Source organism: Toxorhynchites rutilus, chromosome 2 (assembly GCF_029784135.1).
Source record: "Toxorhynchites rutilus septentrionalis strain SRP chromosome 2, ASM2978413v1, whole genome shotgun sequence".
Taxonomy (NCBI): Eukaryota; Metazoa; Arthropoda; class Insecta; order Diptera; family Culicidae; genus Toxorhynchites; species Toxorhynchites rutilus.
Genome location: NC_073745.1, coordinates 320,587,048 through 320,605,777, shown reverse-complemented (window position 1 = coordinate 320,605,777; position 18,730 = coordinate 320,587,048). Strand labels below are relative to the sequence as shown.

Genomic DNA, 18,730 nt, shown 5'->3' with positions numbered 1-18,730 from the left:
TTTTTATGGTGGTAAGACACTCCTTTCTAACGAGAGGAGGGGGGGAGGTTGCTGAACAACTCGAGAACTAATCAAACAAATGGAATCAAACTTAGCATATAGAGGTTTTAGGGATCGATAAACGTTTCTATGGTAGTTTGACACTCCTCCCCCATCTCTTAAGGGGGGCTCCAAATGAGAGCCATATTTGGCATGTAGAAGTGTTAGGGGGCACGAAACGTTTCTATGATGGTTCGACACACCTACCCCCTCTCATGGGGGCATGGGGGCTGCTGGATCCATGAACGTGCGCTTAGTAAGAAACCGTGAATCTGATAACGAAACATAAATTTTGGGCGAGACGAAGTTTTCCGGGTCAGCTAGTTTTTTTTATGAAAATATAAACAATTTTCTTTGACCAGATTTTTGCAGGTGTTATGGTTTTTGAGTTATATATTTTTTTTAAAATCAAGAAAAAAATTTTTGGCCCCATTCAAAAAGTAATCTAATCCTTTTTTGAATATTTCAAGTATGCGAAGTTTCTTAAAATACCCATGTATTCACACCCACAACGTTGCACTACTATCTGAGATGGTACTGCCAACGGTCAGTCGGGTTGGCATAAAATTCGTCGATTCTAACAAAATCCTCTACAGTTCCTTCAGGATTTGGCTTGACGTAAAGCTAATTTGCTACTTCCACAGAGAGTGGGCAACAAAGAACGGGTGAAGCAGTCAATAACTGGGATGTGCGAGACTTGTTATCTTATCGGAGCAGGCAATACGAAAACAAAATAATGCAATTGATATGAAGGGTTCTCCAATCGATGATCGAAAGTGAAAGATATTGGACCGATTTGCTCATGTTCGAGTGGCAATTGTCCGCAGTCGATAGCGAGCCCGGGAGACGTTAAGTAGTCGCGAAACAGTGAGTGCACTCCGCGGTGGTTTCAAGAAGTTAATCAGGAAGTGGAACTGCGTTCAGTTTGAGAATGTGATATACAGTATATGTGATTTTGAAAAATTGTGTAAAATGGATAAACAGAAATGGAACAAATCAACTCGAGTGTGGCGTATCAAACAGGAATGCATCAATTTGATAGGATTTTTCTGCTTAATTGTGGTAAACTTTTCTAGTGCACAAGGTATGTTCGAAAACGATAGAAATATGTCTATTCGCCAAATTCTTTGAATCGTTTGGAACGTTGTTTGTGATTAGATTCGTATCATTCCGACAGGAACAGTCATCAACGTCTGTTCGATCACTGATCAATCGAAAGGTTTGTGATGAAACAGATGAGAAGAGCTGTGCCGACGTTAAGTGTTAGCCATGTTCTGCTGGCAGTTACATGATTGTTGTTTGTGATTGTTGCGCAAAGACTTGCCAATGATATGAAAAATGATGGGAATTGGCATGCACTCTGGAGTAGTCGTTTTGTAGGCATGACATCTGATGTTGGTATGATGACAACGCATTCGTCCTGAGATTGGGAAATGATGATTGATAGGAATATGGGCTATACACTCGGAAATCAGCTTCTCACCACTCTGCTGAATACTATGTTCCTATGAGAGCATACAATTTTAGTCGACAGAGATCTTCTGTGAATGGTCTCTTTTTCTGCTGACAATCACTCACATATCGCTGATTCCGCTGAACACGGAGCGCTGTCCTCAGGTAACGAATAAGCCCAGAATCGACAAGTTATCAGCTTTATATGGTGTTTAAGACCATCTTTTGGAAAAATATACAGCTACTCCACCATGCTACCATAAAACCCTTCTAAATGTAGTTGTGCGGTCAAAATGCTGATTGCTGACAAGGAGTATTTGAATAGACTGTATACGCTGCTATACAACAGCTATACGTTCAAATATTTGCGGAAGTAAGTAACTGAAACGCAAATATAGGATTAGCTTGCTACACATGCTAATGCTCAATAGTTACCTGGATCTTCTGCTGAGACATTTTGGTTTGTAATAGATGTTGAAGGATGATGAGTGCTTTGTCTCGGTTGGTACGTTTTGATCGAAGATTTGACCCAGGAAACTTCTCTTTATGTGTCTTTTTAGCAGCACTATACATGTAACAATTGAACTCCCTCTTTTGTTTTCTAGTCGAATCATGTGGTTCCCATTCCTCTTCTTCCTTCCGATTATTACTCACCGTTCGTTGTTTCTGAAAGTTCGCTATATTGATTCACATTCATCTTCAATCTGAATGAAGTGTGTGAGTAATTCCATTGGTTTAAGACTAGCTGTACCTGGAGCCGAGCGACGCGACTAAAAATTATTAAAATGGTTTAAATGGAAGTCGATATAACAATATTTATTCTATTTTGGAATCAGTTATTCTGTCTAGTGCGTTCATAAACAAATAAGATAATTTTCCCATTCATGAGCAGGACGCATACTAAATTTGGAAAACTCGTGCTTCTCACATGAACTTCCAAATTTAGTTCACATGTTGTGGTGATTATCTCTATATCCTGGCCATGCAAAAGCAAGAGTTTGAATTCGGAATTCGACTGACGTATTACCTTCGATGGGACTTTGCATAAGCTTTTTAACTGAAAGCTCCCATTGTAAAGTGGTGGTGGGTTTATTGTGATGATATGTTGTACCAACTCCCATCCAAAACATTATCGTCGCCCTCTCAAACCATTTGGGACACCCCTATATTCAAGATCGAAAACATCCCAAACAATACTCCGCACTCCGCAACACGTTTCCGTTTTATTGCATCCTCTTCGGAAACGGTTCCGAGGACGAACCTAGCATGAATTTGAATTCGTAAATGCTATCAACGGATTACCTTCTTCAGAACAAACTTACAGTTGGTTTCTTTATTCTTGATTTTTTATTTGAAAACTCGAAAAAAAAAAAAACTATACGATAAGGGTACAAAATTTTCCAAATTAACCTACGATCTAAGGCGCATTTTCCGCGATCGATCCAAATCGCTCAAATTATAATTCAAACTAGATAAAGTAGCTGCTGGTTGCTACTTTTTCCCTTTGAAAGTCGATACTCGCGATTGAATCTACCAACGATTTGTTTAAGCGACGATTATCCCCTTGATTAGATAAGAACTCTTCAATCCATTAAAAAAAGTCACAGGAGAGTTACTTCCGAGACACGACCGCATAGTTGACGTAGGATTCCGTTAGGCCATCTCTTTATTTTGGATATGTTTGAAGAATTACATCGTTAAACTCTTTAATAATGATTTAATAATGACATCAAGTCTCTGTTAGGGAATACATTTCGGTGGGGGCGAAGGCTCCCCCTACTTTCATGTATTTGTAATGCCGAATTCTCTCAGGCAGGTTGGCAGCATTTTCACGGTGTGCTCAATTTTCGATTTTCAATTTGTAGCCCAATATGTTCCCGAAAGACGTAATCCTACGTCAAAATAAATTGCAGCATGGCATTCACAACTGGAAATCTGGAGTTATACGATTACAGTTCACAACTCAGATGTTATCTGCTTCTGGCTGCTAAAGGTTTCTGAGCCTTTCTTCTGTAACTCAAGGTCTGGTCGAAACAGTAGAAACAATTATGTTTCTCGAAGAAAGACAACAAGTGTTTTTGAAACATATAATCTCACGTCTCTCCGGTTATTTCCTCGACATTACCTACCCGTCGTTTTTTTGAAGGATATTACGCTACATATCGACTGAACAACGTTAAACCGATTAGGTGTGTCAATAAAGCAGGGTTTATTTTGGTTTATTGATGATAAACGACAAGGGTTCAGAAATGGCGAAGACTGACGGAGAAAGAACAATGAATTTTAAGGTTGTTCAAAGAGGACGGTCGGATAAAAGTTAAAAGTATGCGGAATCGAGTGTCCCGCTCTAAAATAAAGGAAAAACTGGGAGTCGAATATATGTGTGATATAACCGTAAGGTTAATAATAGAATAGGGCAAAGAATTTTTAAAGCTGAAAACATTGCGCTTCACTTTAGACTTACACCCCAGTACAGAAATGGAATACGTAGTCTTACGCCAAAATTGAGTGTTATAGTGACTTCAGTTAAATTGAATGAATAGCTGAACATCGAATGGATACTTCAAGCAAAACCGAAGCTTGTAATCACCCATAAGCAGAATCGGCTCATGTTTACCCCCAAATACAGGGTGTGAAAGGCAGAAAAAGTGGCGTTGTGTTTTCTGAGGAGAAAAAATATAAGTTTGGACGGACAGGACTGTTACAGTTGTTATTGGCATGATTTAGTTCAAACCAGCGTCATGAGATATGAACGGAACGTTACGGATGGAAGTTTGATGGTTTAGGGTACCTTTTCTCACCATGTAAAACTTCCTATTCGTTTCATCTCAACCCGAATGAATTCCAAAATAAATCTGGAGCTTTTGGAAGTCGTTTCAATCTGTTGTTACGTTGATGGCGCTGGATCGCCTTTTCCTTAGAAGCTAAAAACTGAAATATGACTCTTGAAGTTAATAATTGACATTCAGCATGTAAATAAATCAGGATGCATAACTTCTTCGTAACTATCATGTCCATTCCTATCTTCCCCTAGAATGCGAATCGCCAACATTCGACTTCACCCGTCTTTCGGTTGTGAACGGCGAAATCTCCGCCCGCGATGTAAATGTGGCGATCGCCACTCACAATGTCAGCAACGTGCGGAAGGTGGAAATAAGTGCCCTCGAGGGATTCAATCTCTACATCAACGCTGCCCTCAACTCGCAGTCGTCCCAACTGGTGATCAGTACCAACCAGGAGTTCGAGCACTTTCTGGAGACCGAAACCATTCCAACGCTCTTCAGCCAGCTTCAGTTCACTTGTGCTTCCGATTCGATCAAAATCATCCGCTTCCAGGTGCCGATTCGGGAGGAAAACCTTTACGCGCCAACCTTTAGCCGGATGGTGTACAGTATCGAGCTACCGTTGCCGCTGCCGAAAAATTTCGATCTCTCGCAGTACATTGATGGGGTGAGTTTTTGGATTTTTTCCGGTCTTTATGTTCTAGTTTTCTATACATTACAGGGGAACGGAATCCGAGCATACGACTACGACTTGTTCGGGAATGAAGTCAGCTTCACGCTGGACGAAAACCCGTACTTTCTAGTGGAGCAGCAGAAAGGGTCCACGGACAAGGAGTTCATAGCCAGACTTAGAACGAAGAGCACTCTGACGCGGCTCGACGAGCTTTCTCTAAAGATCACTGGAACGGTAAAGACCTGTTTTCACTGTATCGATTGAACCTCTACCGAACCATATTTGTAGGACGCCGGAACACCTCCCAAATCGGGCTCAGCGCAGCTGAACATCTCGGGTGATCCCTTTATTCGATACACCGAGCCGCCCCAGTTCCAACAATCGCTGTACGAAATCAGCCACAAAAAGCCGCAAGCCTTCGTTCCCATCGAGGTCACGCTTGAGACGAACACGTACGACGGAACGGTCACGTTCCGGCTGGGCGGGGAAGATGCGGGATTGTTCGCCATGACACCTAAGGCGGATCGCAGTGGTGCTACCATAACGTTGCGTCCGGGGATGGACATCCCAGGAGGGACATCTTTCGCCAGCTTGGTTGTTAGTGCCAACAGAACCGGTGCAGAACTAGAAGGAAGGACTGCTGTAGTGATCCAAATCGAGCAGGAAACGCCACCAGCGTTCGAACAGTCGGTGTACACCGGTAAGGTGAATAAGGAAGGTGTTGTTTCGGTGGATAGTGCGATCGCTCTGCTGCTGGAGAACTCTATGGGTGAGCTCACTGTGAAACTCATCGGATCGGACGCGCAGTATTTTACTGTGATACGTTCCGGCAATTCTGTCAATTTGGGAGTTTCTGACAATCTGACGGAGGAGGTTTTAGAGGATAGATTCTTTTTCCACCTCGAGTTGGAGGCCAGTAAGATCGATGTGGGTTTCGGTAGGGCGTTTGTCGTACTAGAGATTCTCAAAGAAGAGTTGCTCACACCACGGTTCGAGCAACTTTTCTACGAGGGAACTGTGACCGAGGAAGGGGTGGCCGTAATTCCAGAGATTAAAATAGTGGATGAAACGTTCGTAGATGAGTTATCTTTTGCGTTCAGCGGCGATCATACTATGTTTACGGTTGTAAATGAGCAGAATAAGATTACGCTCACGCCGAAGGGGATCACCGAGGAACAGCTGAAGGGGAAACAGTATCTGCTTGTAGGTGCGAGCGCCTCGCTCAGAAACATAACTGTTTCGGAAACGATCGTGATCGTGAAGGTCCTCCGACAAGAAATTATTACCCCGCGCTTCACACCAAATTTCCTTCAAGGTCGACTAGAAGAAAGTACGCACAGTCTGACGCCGATTAAAGTTGTACTCGACCCAGCTACCATTACAACCCTCACTGTAATAAACCTCTTCGATTCGAGCAGCATTTTTGAGTTGAATGCGACAACTGTCGCAAATGAGTTTGTAATCAGCTTACGGCCTGGAGTCTCCCTTCCGAACGATTCTCATATCACGCTGATTGTGGAAGCCACCACTCCCAAAGCACCCACGGTAATCTGCTTCGTGTTGGTTGAGGTTATCCGGGTACCTCCGGTACCACCCCAGTTCGAGCAGCTTCTGTACGAAGGACAGATTGACAGCAGCCATAAGCTGCAGGATTTTAAACTGAGGTTGAAGCAGGAGTCGTACGATGACACGGTCACGTTCAGCCTGCTCGAGGATGATGCGGATATGTTTAACTTGCAAAAGTTGGACGGTAACGAGATTCAGATTAGGCTTGCGAACTCCACGACCGAAGAGGATCTCACTGACAGGGATAGTCTGCGGTTCAATGTGCGTGCCGTGAAGGCGGATGGTTTGAACACCGCGGTTCCGGTGGTGATATTCATCGAGAAGGTGGACGTTAAGATCCCTAGGTTCGAGAAACAACTATACACTTCGAGTATTGGGACCGATCTCCGGCTGATCCCATTCGAAACGATCGAATTGGTGGAAGGAGGCATCGAAGATGGGTTGCAAACGTTTATCTTGCTCAACAATACAGATCTGTTCGTGGTGGAGTTGAAGAATGATTTGAAGGTTAACATTAGCTTGAAGAAACAGTTGACACCGGATGATTTGGAAGGATTCGAGCGATTCGAGCTTGTGATCGAGGTACGGAATCCGGTGGTTGGTTCAGGCTATGCCACGATTTTGGTAGATATAATTCGGGCAGCAATTGTATTCCCTGAGTTCACGGCTGCTTTTTACACGGGAGTGATCAATGAGGGTTCGAAGGAAATGATATTCCCCGAGAAAATTACTCTACAGGAAGCAACGATCACCGGGGATGTGAGTTACAACGTTTTGGGGGCAGACTCCCATTTTATTGTCATGAATGTGAACCAAGATCTTAGTTTGAAGTTCTCACTGAAAAATGAAGTAACTGACGAGGAATTGAAGAACAAACACCACCTCACCTTCCTCATTCAAGCCACCAATCCAGGAAGTACCGCATCCTCGGCAAGTGTTGTGGTTAACATAATTCGCCCGATCATGGCTGTTTTCACAAACTCCTCGTTCTCTGGTTTGCTAAAAGAAGGACAACCGACAGTTGATTTTGAATCCGATAAAATCACTTTGCTCGAAGGCACCTTTTTAAACGACACAACATTTACAACCGCCGGCGAGGACTCAACTCTGTTCGAAGTATCGGTAAGCTCGGAAAAAGTCGTTCAGCTTCTACTCAAGCCGACCCTCAGTTGGGATCAAATCCGTTACCGTTCATACCTCCGATTGTTCCTCCAGGCGACAAACCCCGAGGCTGCGCCAGCTGCTTGCACGATCATCATCGGCGTGGTGAACAACCCAGTGCCGACGCCCATCTTCACCAAGGCTGTCTACCGAGGTTCCCTCCATAAAGGGTATCCCGAGGTCGCCTTTGATGCACCAGAAGTGATTACGCTCGATCCGGCTACGATAACTGCCACACTGACGTTCGAAGTGAGTGAGAACGACCACTCAATGTTCAACGTCACCCGTAAAGACAACAAGTTCCAGGTTTCGCTCAAACCGACAGTTGGCGAAGAAGACATCGAAGGACGGGATATGTTGAGTTTCATCATTGAGGCCAACAACAGGTATGGACTTAGTGACACGGCAACGATCATCGTGGGCGTTCAACAGGATGTGTTTATCACTCCGGTTTTCATGGAAGCAATCTACTACGGATCGATTGAAGAAAACAGCACCGAACTGATCATACCATCGGAGATCTCGTTCCGACCAGGTACCACCACAAACAACACTGAAGTGGGGTTGATTGCCGGTGATTCGGATTGGTTCGCGGCGGTGATTGTAGACGCAAAAGTTAACATTACGCTCAAAGCCAACGACTCGATCAGCTGGGAAAGCATCAGTGATCGGAATCAGCTGAGCTTTTTACTGCAGGCCATCAATCCAGGAAGCGTGGCGGCATCTACGTTCATACTGTTAGACATTGGACGAGCATCACCCGTTGTACCGAGATTCAAAAAAATATCCTTCCGTGGCTACCTGGAAGTTAACTCCCGTGTGGTGCAGTTTTCTGAGAATGAAACCATTGAACTCGAGCAAGGAACGGTTCTGCCCGGTTCTACAGTTGAACTGCTCGATTTCGATTACGAGCTGTTCGATGCAATCGTGGAGAATAGCCAAGTCTTCATCTTACTGAAGGATTCGGTAGCCGTCGATGGTTTAACCGACGCACTGTATCTTCAATTCAGTGTGACGGTGGCGAACCCCAACGGTGAATCCGATTCGGCAACTGTAGTGGTAGATGTGAAGCGTGACACCACTCCCGTAAAGATCCCAGCATTCGAGAAGTCAACTTACAACGGCACGATTGGGAACGACTTCCGCCTACGTTTACATGAAACAATCTTCGTAACAGAAAACACGTTTACCGAGGGCACTTCATTCAACATTATCGAATCCAACAGTGATCTTATAGAGGTCATTACACGTGGACGGGAAGCTTTTGTACAGCTGACGAAGGCCGTTTCCACTGAAGATTTGCAGCAATTCGATAATTTGTATGTCACAATTGAAGCTATGAGCGATCAGAATGCTCGAAGTTCATGCTTTCTGGTCATTTCTCTCCCCATTGAAGAACACGGTAAGGGTATCACATCTCCCAAATTAACATCTTGGATACTCAGTTTCAGATCTTACAGAAACTTGCACCCCAACACCCCCCGTTATCGAGTGTACGGAATGCTACAACTGCTCAACCGGAGAACCGCTGGATGACGTTCCCGTATTCGCGTATGGAAACTATCGTTTCAATCTGAAGTCGGACAGCGTGGGAATGATCGGGGTTGTCAAAGCATCCGTTAAGGATCCTTCAGTGCTGTTGGAACATCGAATGGACACAAATGAGGGTGTGAATCATCAATCTACAAATAACAACCAGCGTTTTAATAGGTTCAATCTCTTGTATTCACTAGACTATCTGAGCGCCAACGTAGTCATCTCAACCGATGGTATCCTTCACATTGCGAACCCCCTTCTTCCCCGGAAGTACACCTTCCTAGTGATCGCCTCCAGTCCCCGTTCGGGAAAACAATCCACAGCGAACGTCACACTGGACATAGTCCAGGACTCGGAATGCCCCGCAAATCCGGAGGATCCAAAGATCACAACCGTAGAGCGGCTGCTAGTGATCGAGCACCTTCTCGAAGAAATGCCCCATCCTAACATATTCCCTTCGCAGCTCGGAACGTGCGAGTACGAGCTCGTCGATGAGAAACCCTACCAGAATTACAGCTATTTTGAGATAGACCCCGACACCCATTGGCTCGGCTCGCGATCGTTCGACAGAGAGAACACGACGCTTTTCCAAGGGATGAGCATTCCCCAGTTCCAACTGCGCCTACGGTTGATTTGCCCCGATCAAGGGAAGCAATCCCGCTTCCGGAAGCGAGCCCTCATCGAAACCGATAGTCTGCACTACGCTCGCGATGTCACCGTGATGAACGTGATCGTGGTGGATATTAACGATAACGATCCGCAGTTTGTGTATCCGCCGCCAGATCAAAAAGCATTCCACATAGGTTTCCCAAGTCCATCGATGGCAGCGAAGCTCATGCTGCCCGAGTTGATCACTGTCGTGGCGACTGATTTGGACGAGGGGTTGAACGCCAAGATCCGGTACAGTCTAGGCACAAACGATCATTTTGATATAAACCCGGAGCGTGGGGTGATCTACCCCATGAAGGACGCAATGAAATCAAGTGCCGTTGTTAGGCTTAACGTCAAAGCGACGGATCGGGATGGTGCTGTTGATGGGAGGAGTTCGGAAGTTACGCTTAGTGTTCATAGGTTGGAAGAGGAACAGTTGGTGTTGATGACCGTCATGGGCGAAGAAGATGCGGACAATGTGGTTAATCAGGTAAATGCTAAGACCAACACTGTTCAGTTAAGGGCATTGGTGCACGCTAGGGTACCTTCCACGGACCAAATTGACAGCAAGAATGTACTAATGGCAAGAAGCAGAGAAACCACCGTACTCCGCATTCTCGTATACGCATTCAACGAGCAGCACGAGTTGCAGGATTCGAGCACAATAGAAAGGTTGTTAAATTAATATTCTCATTAAAACTATTCTTGTCAAAGTATCGATATTTCCAGCATCATTCGTTCTTCGCCACTGTCGGAGAGTATAGAAACAGACTCATACAACGGAGCGGTTTGTTCAGACGTTACGTGCGAGCGACATAACCAGCTGGATTCAACCAACACGGGGCTCATCGTTGCCAGCTCTGTGCTGGGAGTACTGTTTCTACTCAGTGCTGGATTGGCTGTCTTCCTGTATTTACGGTTCATACGGCCACTCAATGCAGCGCCGACTGAAACTTCCGACGCGGTTCAGTTGGAGAATGATTTCGAAATATCGCCACCTCCTTCTCCCCCTATGGTGGGAGTGAAAAAGCTGGACAATGGGCCCGATCCCGATGATCGGAGGATCTCCATTAATATCTCTGGAATTACGGAACAAGGTATGTATAGTTCGAAAGCATCCATCTGATATTCGTGAAGAAAAAGCTTGATTCTAATAATTAGTGAATAAACAATAGCGCATGGTTCTGGTCGTGAATCCAAGATGGGTCTATGGTACTAGGTGAGGCCGTTTTATCACTAAGTTGGCTAGGGGAAAGGTATATGAAAACAGTACGGAAGAAAGCAATAAACGCGGGAATTATTTACCTGAAGCGTGAGAGAGAGAGAGGCTGATCGCGAGTGAGGTTATTCACAAGTGTATTGTGTTTTGTTTACTAACAGAACTTGCTTGTAGAAGTCTCCATTGTTGGTTTGACCAAGTTTTAGTAGCTTATCCCGCCAAATACGGAGCACTACTTTGGCATCGTGGATATTCGGCTTCCGCCTCAATGTTCAAGGTTGTCGGGCTTTACGTATGATCCTTGCTTTTAGGATTATGGTTGATTGTGATTGTGGCCATTTCCCGTTCCAGGTAACGAGTCGATGCAAAAATGACTTTCTTTTGTGTTGAACGGCAAGATTTCGGGCACGCAAAATCAGCGTTCAACATCTCTCGCTTTCAACCCATATGGCACATAATTTCCTTGATTTTGGATATGTCCTGTGGCTTTGAGTCGCTTAGAAATAGCTTGTCTAGTAACTCCCAATGATTCTACAAGCACAAATTTTGATCAGTAATGTCTTTAATTTTTCGGTTGTTTCGGGCGCTCTTTGTGATTGAAACTAAAATCACCACTTTTCAATCGTCCAAACGCTTCCCTACAAAATCTATCCGATAGTGCAGAGTCACCATAAACTTTCACAAGCATTCGATGCGCTTCAGTTGCACTTTTCTTCCAACGAAAACAGCAAACCTAAACTTTCCGCAGTAAAAATTGAACTTGTTTTGCAAGACTTATGGGTTTGTAAACAATATTTGGTTGACAGATGTCGACACTTCATAATTCACCAAACATTTGCTGTAATGGTCGACTATTTATAGCACTTTGAGCCATCTTGTGGAACGGAACGAATAAAGTTACACACCCAATACTTAAAGGCATTCCACACTCTCTACTGAATTTAGGGGTAAAAGTTATTGATTTAACCCTAGATTCTTATGCTCGAAGGAAACCCTTCAAATGCTTGGTTCTCATTTTGAAAGTAGCAAATTATGAGTTCGTGGAAGTGATGACGCAACGAAAAAGTTTTCCACATATTTTGGGGCATTTTTTAATATTTTAAAGATCATGGTGCACATTCGGAAATCGAAATATTTGTTATAGATACAGTTGAGGATTAATTAAAAAAAAAAATTGTAATGGGTTGTGTCTAGGACACGATCGCATATTTTCGACGTAGAACAACGCAATTACATTATGCAATCCACTTGTTTACCACTTCGAATATTTTTTTATTTTTTATTTCTCATAGATTATGTTCTTCGTTACAAATAAATTTGATGAACGTCCTTTTTTGTTTAATATGATGCCTAGAATTACCAAAATATGTGAACGGAAGAGTTGTCAAACGATCATTGTATCTTACATTTTCCTCTGAAATTATTGCACATCTCATGTTTACGTAGTTCTCGAACCGCGAAAGTTCATTCACCTCTAGTATCTGAAATGACTATTTTCTCAGGCTTCTCAGTTCAAAAGTATGTTTTAGGGAAACCTTTTCCGGTCTGCACAACGACAAGCGAGTACAAGAGTACTCAATACCAAGAAATACCCCCGACTTGCATGTGTTGCTTAGCGGATTCCCCCAGACACATTGTTTTTGGAGTATATATAATCGGTATATAAGCGAGCGCCGCTCGAAAATCCACTCAGTTATAATTGAACAGCGATTGGAACTTCGTTCATCATGAAAGTGCTGATGAACGGTGTCACCAAGAGCCTGTTTGTGCACCTTAGGCCAGAAGGGAATCCATCGGGAGGAGAATGATGCCACTGAAAAGGCGACCAAGAAAGTAACAGCATCGAAAATTGGTTCTCCTTTAGGCATCGGAGCAGCCGCCACACACACATATACACGCGCGCAACCCTTTTCGTTTGGTGGTTATCGAGTTAGCATTAACCACTGATGGACTTCGAGAATAATCTGGAGAGATGTCATCGTTACTGAAAAATAATCTGCCAGTTCCCCTTGGAATTGAAAACTACATTCAAGCGAAATAGTTTATTTTAATGTTTTCCATCCATATAATATTGCGACCAAATGCACTTTGTTTTGTGATTTTTCAATCAAGTGCAATTAGCAGGGAAGCTTCTGAAAATTATTCTTCCCATCAGTACAATATTTTCGTATCCAATATTGGATGCGCGCGCAACGGAAAATGTTTCGCATCGCGAAAATCTTATAATTTTCAATCGATTATTGCTCAGTCGCTGAAAGTTGCAAACTAAGATAGTTCATTCACCTCTAGTTCTCTCGATTCCATCACGGACAAAAAACATACTTAAGCGATATGCTGATGGTGAAAAGCGTTCATTCTTCGTGAGGACACCGACTGGACAACATCGTTGCTGGACTAGCTGGACGGCGAGGGATCGAATGCCTTTCTCAAGGCAATGATGGTGGAGGTGAAATGCTGGAAGAGTAAAATTTTCCAAGGGTCTTTTTCAAGGCTAGATACGAATGAACTGAAAAAGTTTGAAGTCTCTATAATTCAATACCTGCCTGCCTGCCTGATGAAAAGGCGATCAAGAGAGTACTAGAATTGAAAATTAGTTCCGTTTGATGCATCGTAGCAGCCGCCACAAACATACACGCGCGTAACTCTTTTCATTTGGTGCTTATCGAGTTAGCATTAACCACTGGTGGACTTCGAGAATAATCGAAAAGAATCCGGAAAGATGTCATCGTTGCTGAAAAATAATCTGCCAGTTTCCCTTGGAATTGAAAATTACACTCAAGCGAAAGAGTTTATTTTAATGTTTTCTATTCATATACAATATATTCAATACTACGATCAAATCCATTTCGTTTTGTGATTTTTTAGTCAAGTGCAATTAACAGGAAAACTTCCGAAGATTATGCTTCCCCATTTGTAGAATATTTTCTTATCCAATATTGGATGCATAAAACCTTGTGCCTTCAACGTAACGCTCTCGTTTTCGAAGTCCCCCAAATATTAATTGGGATCAGAATGGATTCAGATTAAACTTCAAACAAATGATCACTAAATCAACGATAGTCTTACGTCAACCTTGCAGTTATACCACAGATATAACCCACTTCCTGTTTTTCCATTTTCTATACGAATGCTCTGATAGATACACTTAAACATCTGTAATTTGTGAACAAATTATCGAAATGTCACGAAACTTCACACATAAGCTGGTGACAGTTGAACCTACCGATGTGAATTCTATACATTTTTGATGGCGCCATCTGTTGAAATATTCCGGGACTTTTCAGCCCATGTAGTATATTCATTTTTTTCCATTCAGATTGCAAATTACAGGTGTATACGCTCATAAGAATTAGCTGTATGTAGTTGAACTGTATTATATATTTTATTAAAAATAGAAGTTTTCCAGATGAATTTAAAAACAGATGGTTTAATGAGGAAACTGATACATCTCGCGCGCTTGTAGACTGCTGACTAGCGATGGGCGAGCGCTCACGAGCCGCTCATTTGAGCTGGTTCGTCAGAAAGAGCGTACGATCCACGGTTCTTTAAAAATGAGCCGCGGCTCTCAAATGAACGGTTCTTTTGTGAGCCGTGGCTCTTTCTCGAACCGTGGTTCATTTAAGAGACGTCCATTTGAGAACCACGGTTCAAAAAAGATCTGCGGTTCATAAAAGATCCATGTATCTTTTAAGAGCCGGCTTATTGGTAAAGAACCGTGGATCGTACGCTCGTTCTGATGAACCGTGGCCTGCAGCAGTGCGGAAGAAATACATGTTTCCCATGCTCCTTTTAAGCGGTTTTATTTAGCTGTTTGTATGTTCGTAAATTTTGGCGGATTACATATTCTCACGAAACCCTATAAATATGGGTATCTAATGAAAGGGCATGACTAGTAGGATACAGTCATTTATGTAAGTTTGAAATCCAAGATGGCGGCCGTTTCAAAATGGCAGATAACAAATTTCGTCAAAACCCCATCAATGTGGGTATCAAATGAAAGGACTTGACTAGTAGAACACAGTTATTTTTGGAAAATGTAAATCCAGAATGGCGACCTTTACAAAATGGCAGACTACATTTCTTCTGAAACCCCATCATATGGGTATCAGATGAAAGGGTTTGACTAGAGGAGCACAGTTATTTATGATAAATCCAACTACAAAATGGCCAATTACTTTTTTTATGCAACTCCCGCAAATAGGTATCGAATAAGATGATTTGACTAATATAATACAGTTATTCATAAAAACATTCCATTCGAAACATTTTAAAAATGTTTGGGATATAAAACGAGGAGAAAACTGAAAACAACAATATATCAATAGAAATGAGTTCTATTTTTTTTTTTTTGAAAATATTAAGTATTCCGGCGACTTCAGTACCATGTGAGCGAATTTTCCCGAAAGCAGGACATGTTTGCACTGAAAGATGTAGTCGACCTCAGCCAATAACGATTTTCTCTTTCATCTAAACTCGTTTTCTATCAAAAGCAGATCGACTGGGTTTTGACTTTTAATGGAAAAAGTCACAGAAGGTTGTGTCCGAGACACGACCGCATAGTTGACGTAGGATAACGTTAGGCTATCTGTCGCATGCTGATTTTGGATGTTTGAAAAAATATATTGTTAAACTCTATGATAATGATCTGATGGCCCTGAAAAGGGCCGTTTGGTTTGGTTGTTGGGTATTTTTTTGTTTTTTGGCAGCGGTAGCTTTTTCGGAGCCGCTGCTGCCTATTTCTGTTTTTATTTTGGTGGTTTTCGTTGACACCATCACGTCGAGCCAAACGGCGAATAGCGAGTTTGATTCACTGGATATTGTCATGTAGAACCTTGCGATACGCTTCGATCCTCCTTTGCCTTCCTTGCCGCATGAGGTCATGTTGGTTGATGTTGATCTGATGTGACCACACTTAAAACACTAAAAACATATATGTTTACCGATCTGAGCGTCGAACAAAATGAGAAATCTGACTGAGCAGCAGCATCAGCAGAAAGAGAGAACATGCCTAAAACTTTCTGCTCATGATGTTTGCTGTTGCCATCAGTACTGGACCGATGCGGAACACAGCACGATTGTTGATGTTAGGCCTCGATGTTTACCGCCGCTGCTGCTGCTACTGCCACTTAAGTTCGATATGAGACACAGCTCAATTGTTGGCCGCTCAGATTTGATGCTTCGATGTCTTGAAGTTCACTGCTGCACTTTCACGATTCCAAGAAGCGTGTGCTCGCACTTCTGATGGAGAGAGCGTGCCCGAAATGCTCCGCTCGCGATGCTTGCTGCTGCCACTAGTAGTAGTAGTAGTAGTTTGCCGCTGCTTATACTGCCATAGAAGCTTGATGTGAGGCACAGCTAGCCTATTGACCACACAGCTTCGATGCACGTCTATATATTAGCCGCGTCCACTGATGCTGCTCTCCACTGTTGTCCGTTCCACGTCCGTTGTAAAAATGAATAAAATCCACGAACGCTCCATCCTTTTATATCATTTGGTATGTGTGAAGTAGGCGCCTCCTACTCGATTGTCATGCAGCTTGCCGGTGAACGAACGAATCGGGCGCGAAAAAGAAATGACGTCAATTTCGATCAATCAGGCCTAGGTATCTTCTGTTTGGATAGTGGTTGAGATTTTTTAATTGTTCGATTGTTAGTTACATGATATATATTATTTTATTCAATGTGAAAAATTATTATGGAATGCCGACAACGTATGATGCAAACATCTCATCAATCCATCATGAAATGGATGAGCAATAAGCGTTTGAAATTGGACGGGTCGCTCATTTATTTTCTAACCGGGAAGCAGTTGACATACTACGCCGTCTATAGACGACATCCGCGCGACGAGCTGTGTGTACGAGCGTCGTCTTTAGACGACATGAAATTCATACTGCTCTTCGATCACACCAGCGCGATGTGCATACTTTTCGGCGCAATGCTCCGTACAGGGGTAGCACTTCGGCGGAGCACACTGCCGTAATGAAAGGGTTAAACCGACGCCGAACCGAATAGCGATGAACGCACCCATATCACGAACTTCGACATTTGATTTGCTATTATGGTGCTACTCGCCCGTGTAGTTCGCGCAAAGGCATTGGCAAAATATTATTTTAGAAAATTCCTTGAGCCATGACCGGAGCCGTTCTGCTATATATATATATATATATATATATATATATATATATATATATATATATATATATATATATATATATATATATATATATATATATATGCATACATATGTCATTCGCCTCCCTTACCGCATCCAGTCAGGTTGGTTGATGGAAAGTATGTTTCTGACGTGATAAGTTTCCTGTTAGTTGCACATGATCAAAGAAAATATAAAAGTAAACAGTATTTTTGATCGTAGTTTTATATCATTTTTATGATAAGTGGATAACAATAACATTAACTCTTTCGTTTCAAAGCAATATCGAAAGTCCTGAAAAGGACTGGAATGGTTAAATGGATTGTACGGAATCTGTTGCGTGCTAATGTGAGGTTTCAGTCAGATGTAGCAGTTGTTAACTTTTTGGCAGCGGTAGTTTTTTCCGAGTCGCTGCTGCTTTCCTTGGCTTTGACATCTTCGGCTTCTGTGCGTCGGTTTGCAAGTTAACACCATCGCGGTGAGCTAAACAACGGATAGCGGGTTTGATACACTGGATGTTGTCATGTGGAACCTTGCGATACACTCTTCCTCAACCGGATCCTTTGTCTCCTTTACCTCCATAACCGCATCCAATTGTATTGGTTGATGTGAACAGGAGTATCAGCAATGCACACTAGAAACACATTTGTTTATTGATCTGAGCGTCCAACAAGAATGAGAAATCTGACTGAGTAGCAACAGCAGCAGCAATAGAGAAAGAGAGCATGCCTGAAACTCTCTACTCATGATGTTTGTTGTTGCCAACAGTAGTGGACCGATGCGAAACACAGCTCGATTGTTGAGGTTCAGCCTTGATGTTTACCGCCGCTGCTGCTGCTACTGCCACTTATGTGAGACACAGCTCAATTGTTGGTCGCTCAGATTCAATACTGTACTTTCACGATGCCAAGAAACGTTCTCGCACTTCTGACGGAGAGAGTGTCCCTGAAACGATCCGCTCGTGATGCTTGCTGCTGCCACTAGTAGTAGATCGGTTTCAACAACCGTTGCTACTGTTTGCCGCTGCTTATGCTGCCATAGAAGCTCGATGTGAGACACAGCTCGCATTTTGACCGCTCAACTTCTATGCTCGCCTATATATTAGCCGCTTTCACTGTTGCTGCTCTCCACTTGTTGTCCGTTCCACGTCCGTTGTAAGAATGAATAAAATCCACGAATGCTCCTTCCTTTTATATCATTTGGTATGTGTGAAGTAGGCGCCTCCTACTCGATTGCCATGCAGCTTGCCGGTGAGAGAACGAATCGGGCGCGAAAAAGAAATGACGTCAATTTCGACCAATCAGGACTGGGTATCTCTGTTTGGATAGGGGTTGAATTTTTTCAATTGTTCGATAGTTAGTTATATGATATATACTATTTTATTCAATGTGAAAAATTGTTATGGAGTGCCGTAATCGTTGGATGCAAAAATTTCATCAATCCATCATGAAATGAATGAGTAACAAGCGTTTGAAATTGGACATTTTTCATGATGC

The 18,730-nt window shown here is 42.9% G+C and overlaps 1 protein-coding gene across 1 annotated transcript in view; it reads left to right on the top strand.

Moving 5' to 3' along the window:
- Positions 1–462: 462 nt before the first annotated feature.
- Positions 463–18,730, top strand: part of LOC129768730 (uncharacterized) — a 29,233-nt gene continuing 10,965 nt past the window's right edge. The window contains exons 1-7 of the mRNA XM_055770569.1: positions 463–1,123; positions 4,526–4,941; positions 4,996–5,181; positions 5,236–9,076; positions 9,135–9,341; positions 9,408–10,533; positions 10,591–10,958. Coding sequence (XP_055626544.1) covers positions 1,012–1,123; positions 4,526–4,941; positions 4,996–5,181; positions 5,236–9,076; positions 9,135–9,341; positions 9,408–10,533; positions 10,591–10,958 — 6,256 coding nt within the window. The 5' untranslated portion in view covers positions 463–1,011. The remainder of the gene's footprint in view (positions 1,124–4,525; positions 4,942–4,995; positions 5,182–5,235; positions 9,077–9,134; positions 9,342–9,407; positions 10,534–10,590; positions 10,959–18,730) is intronic.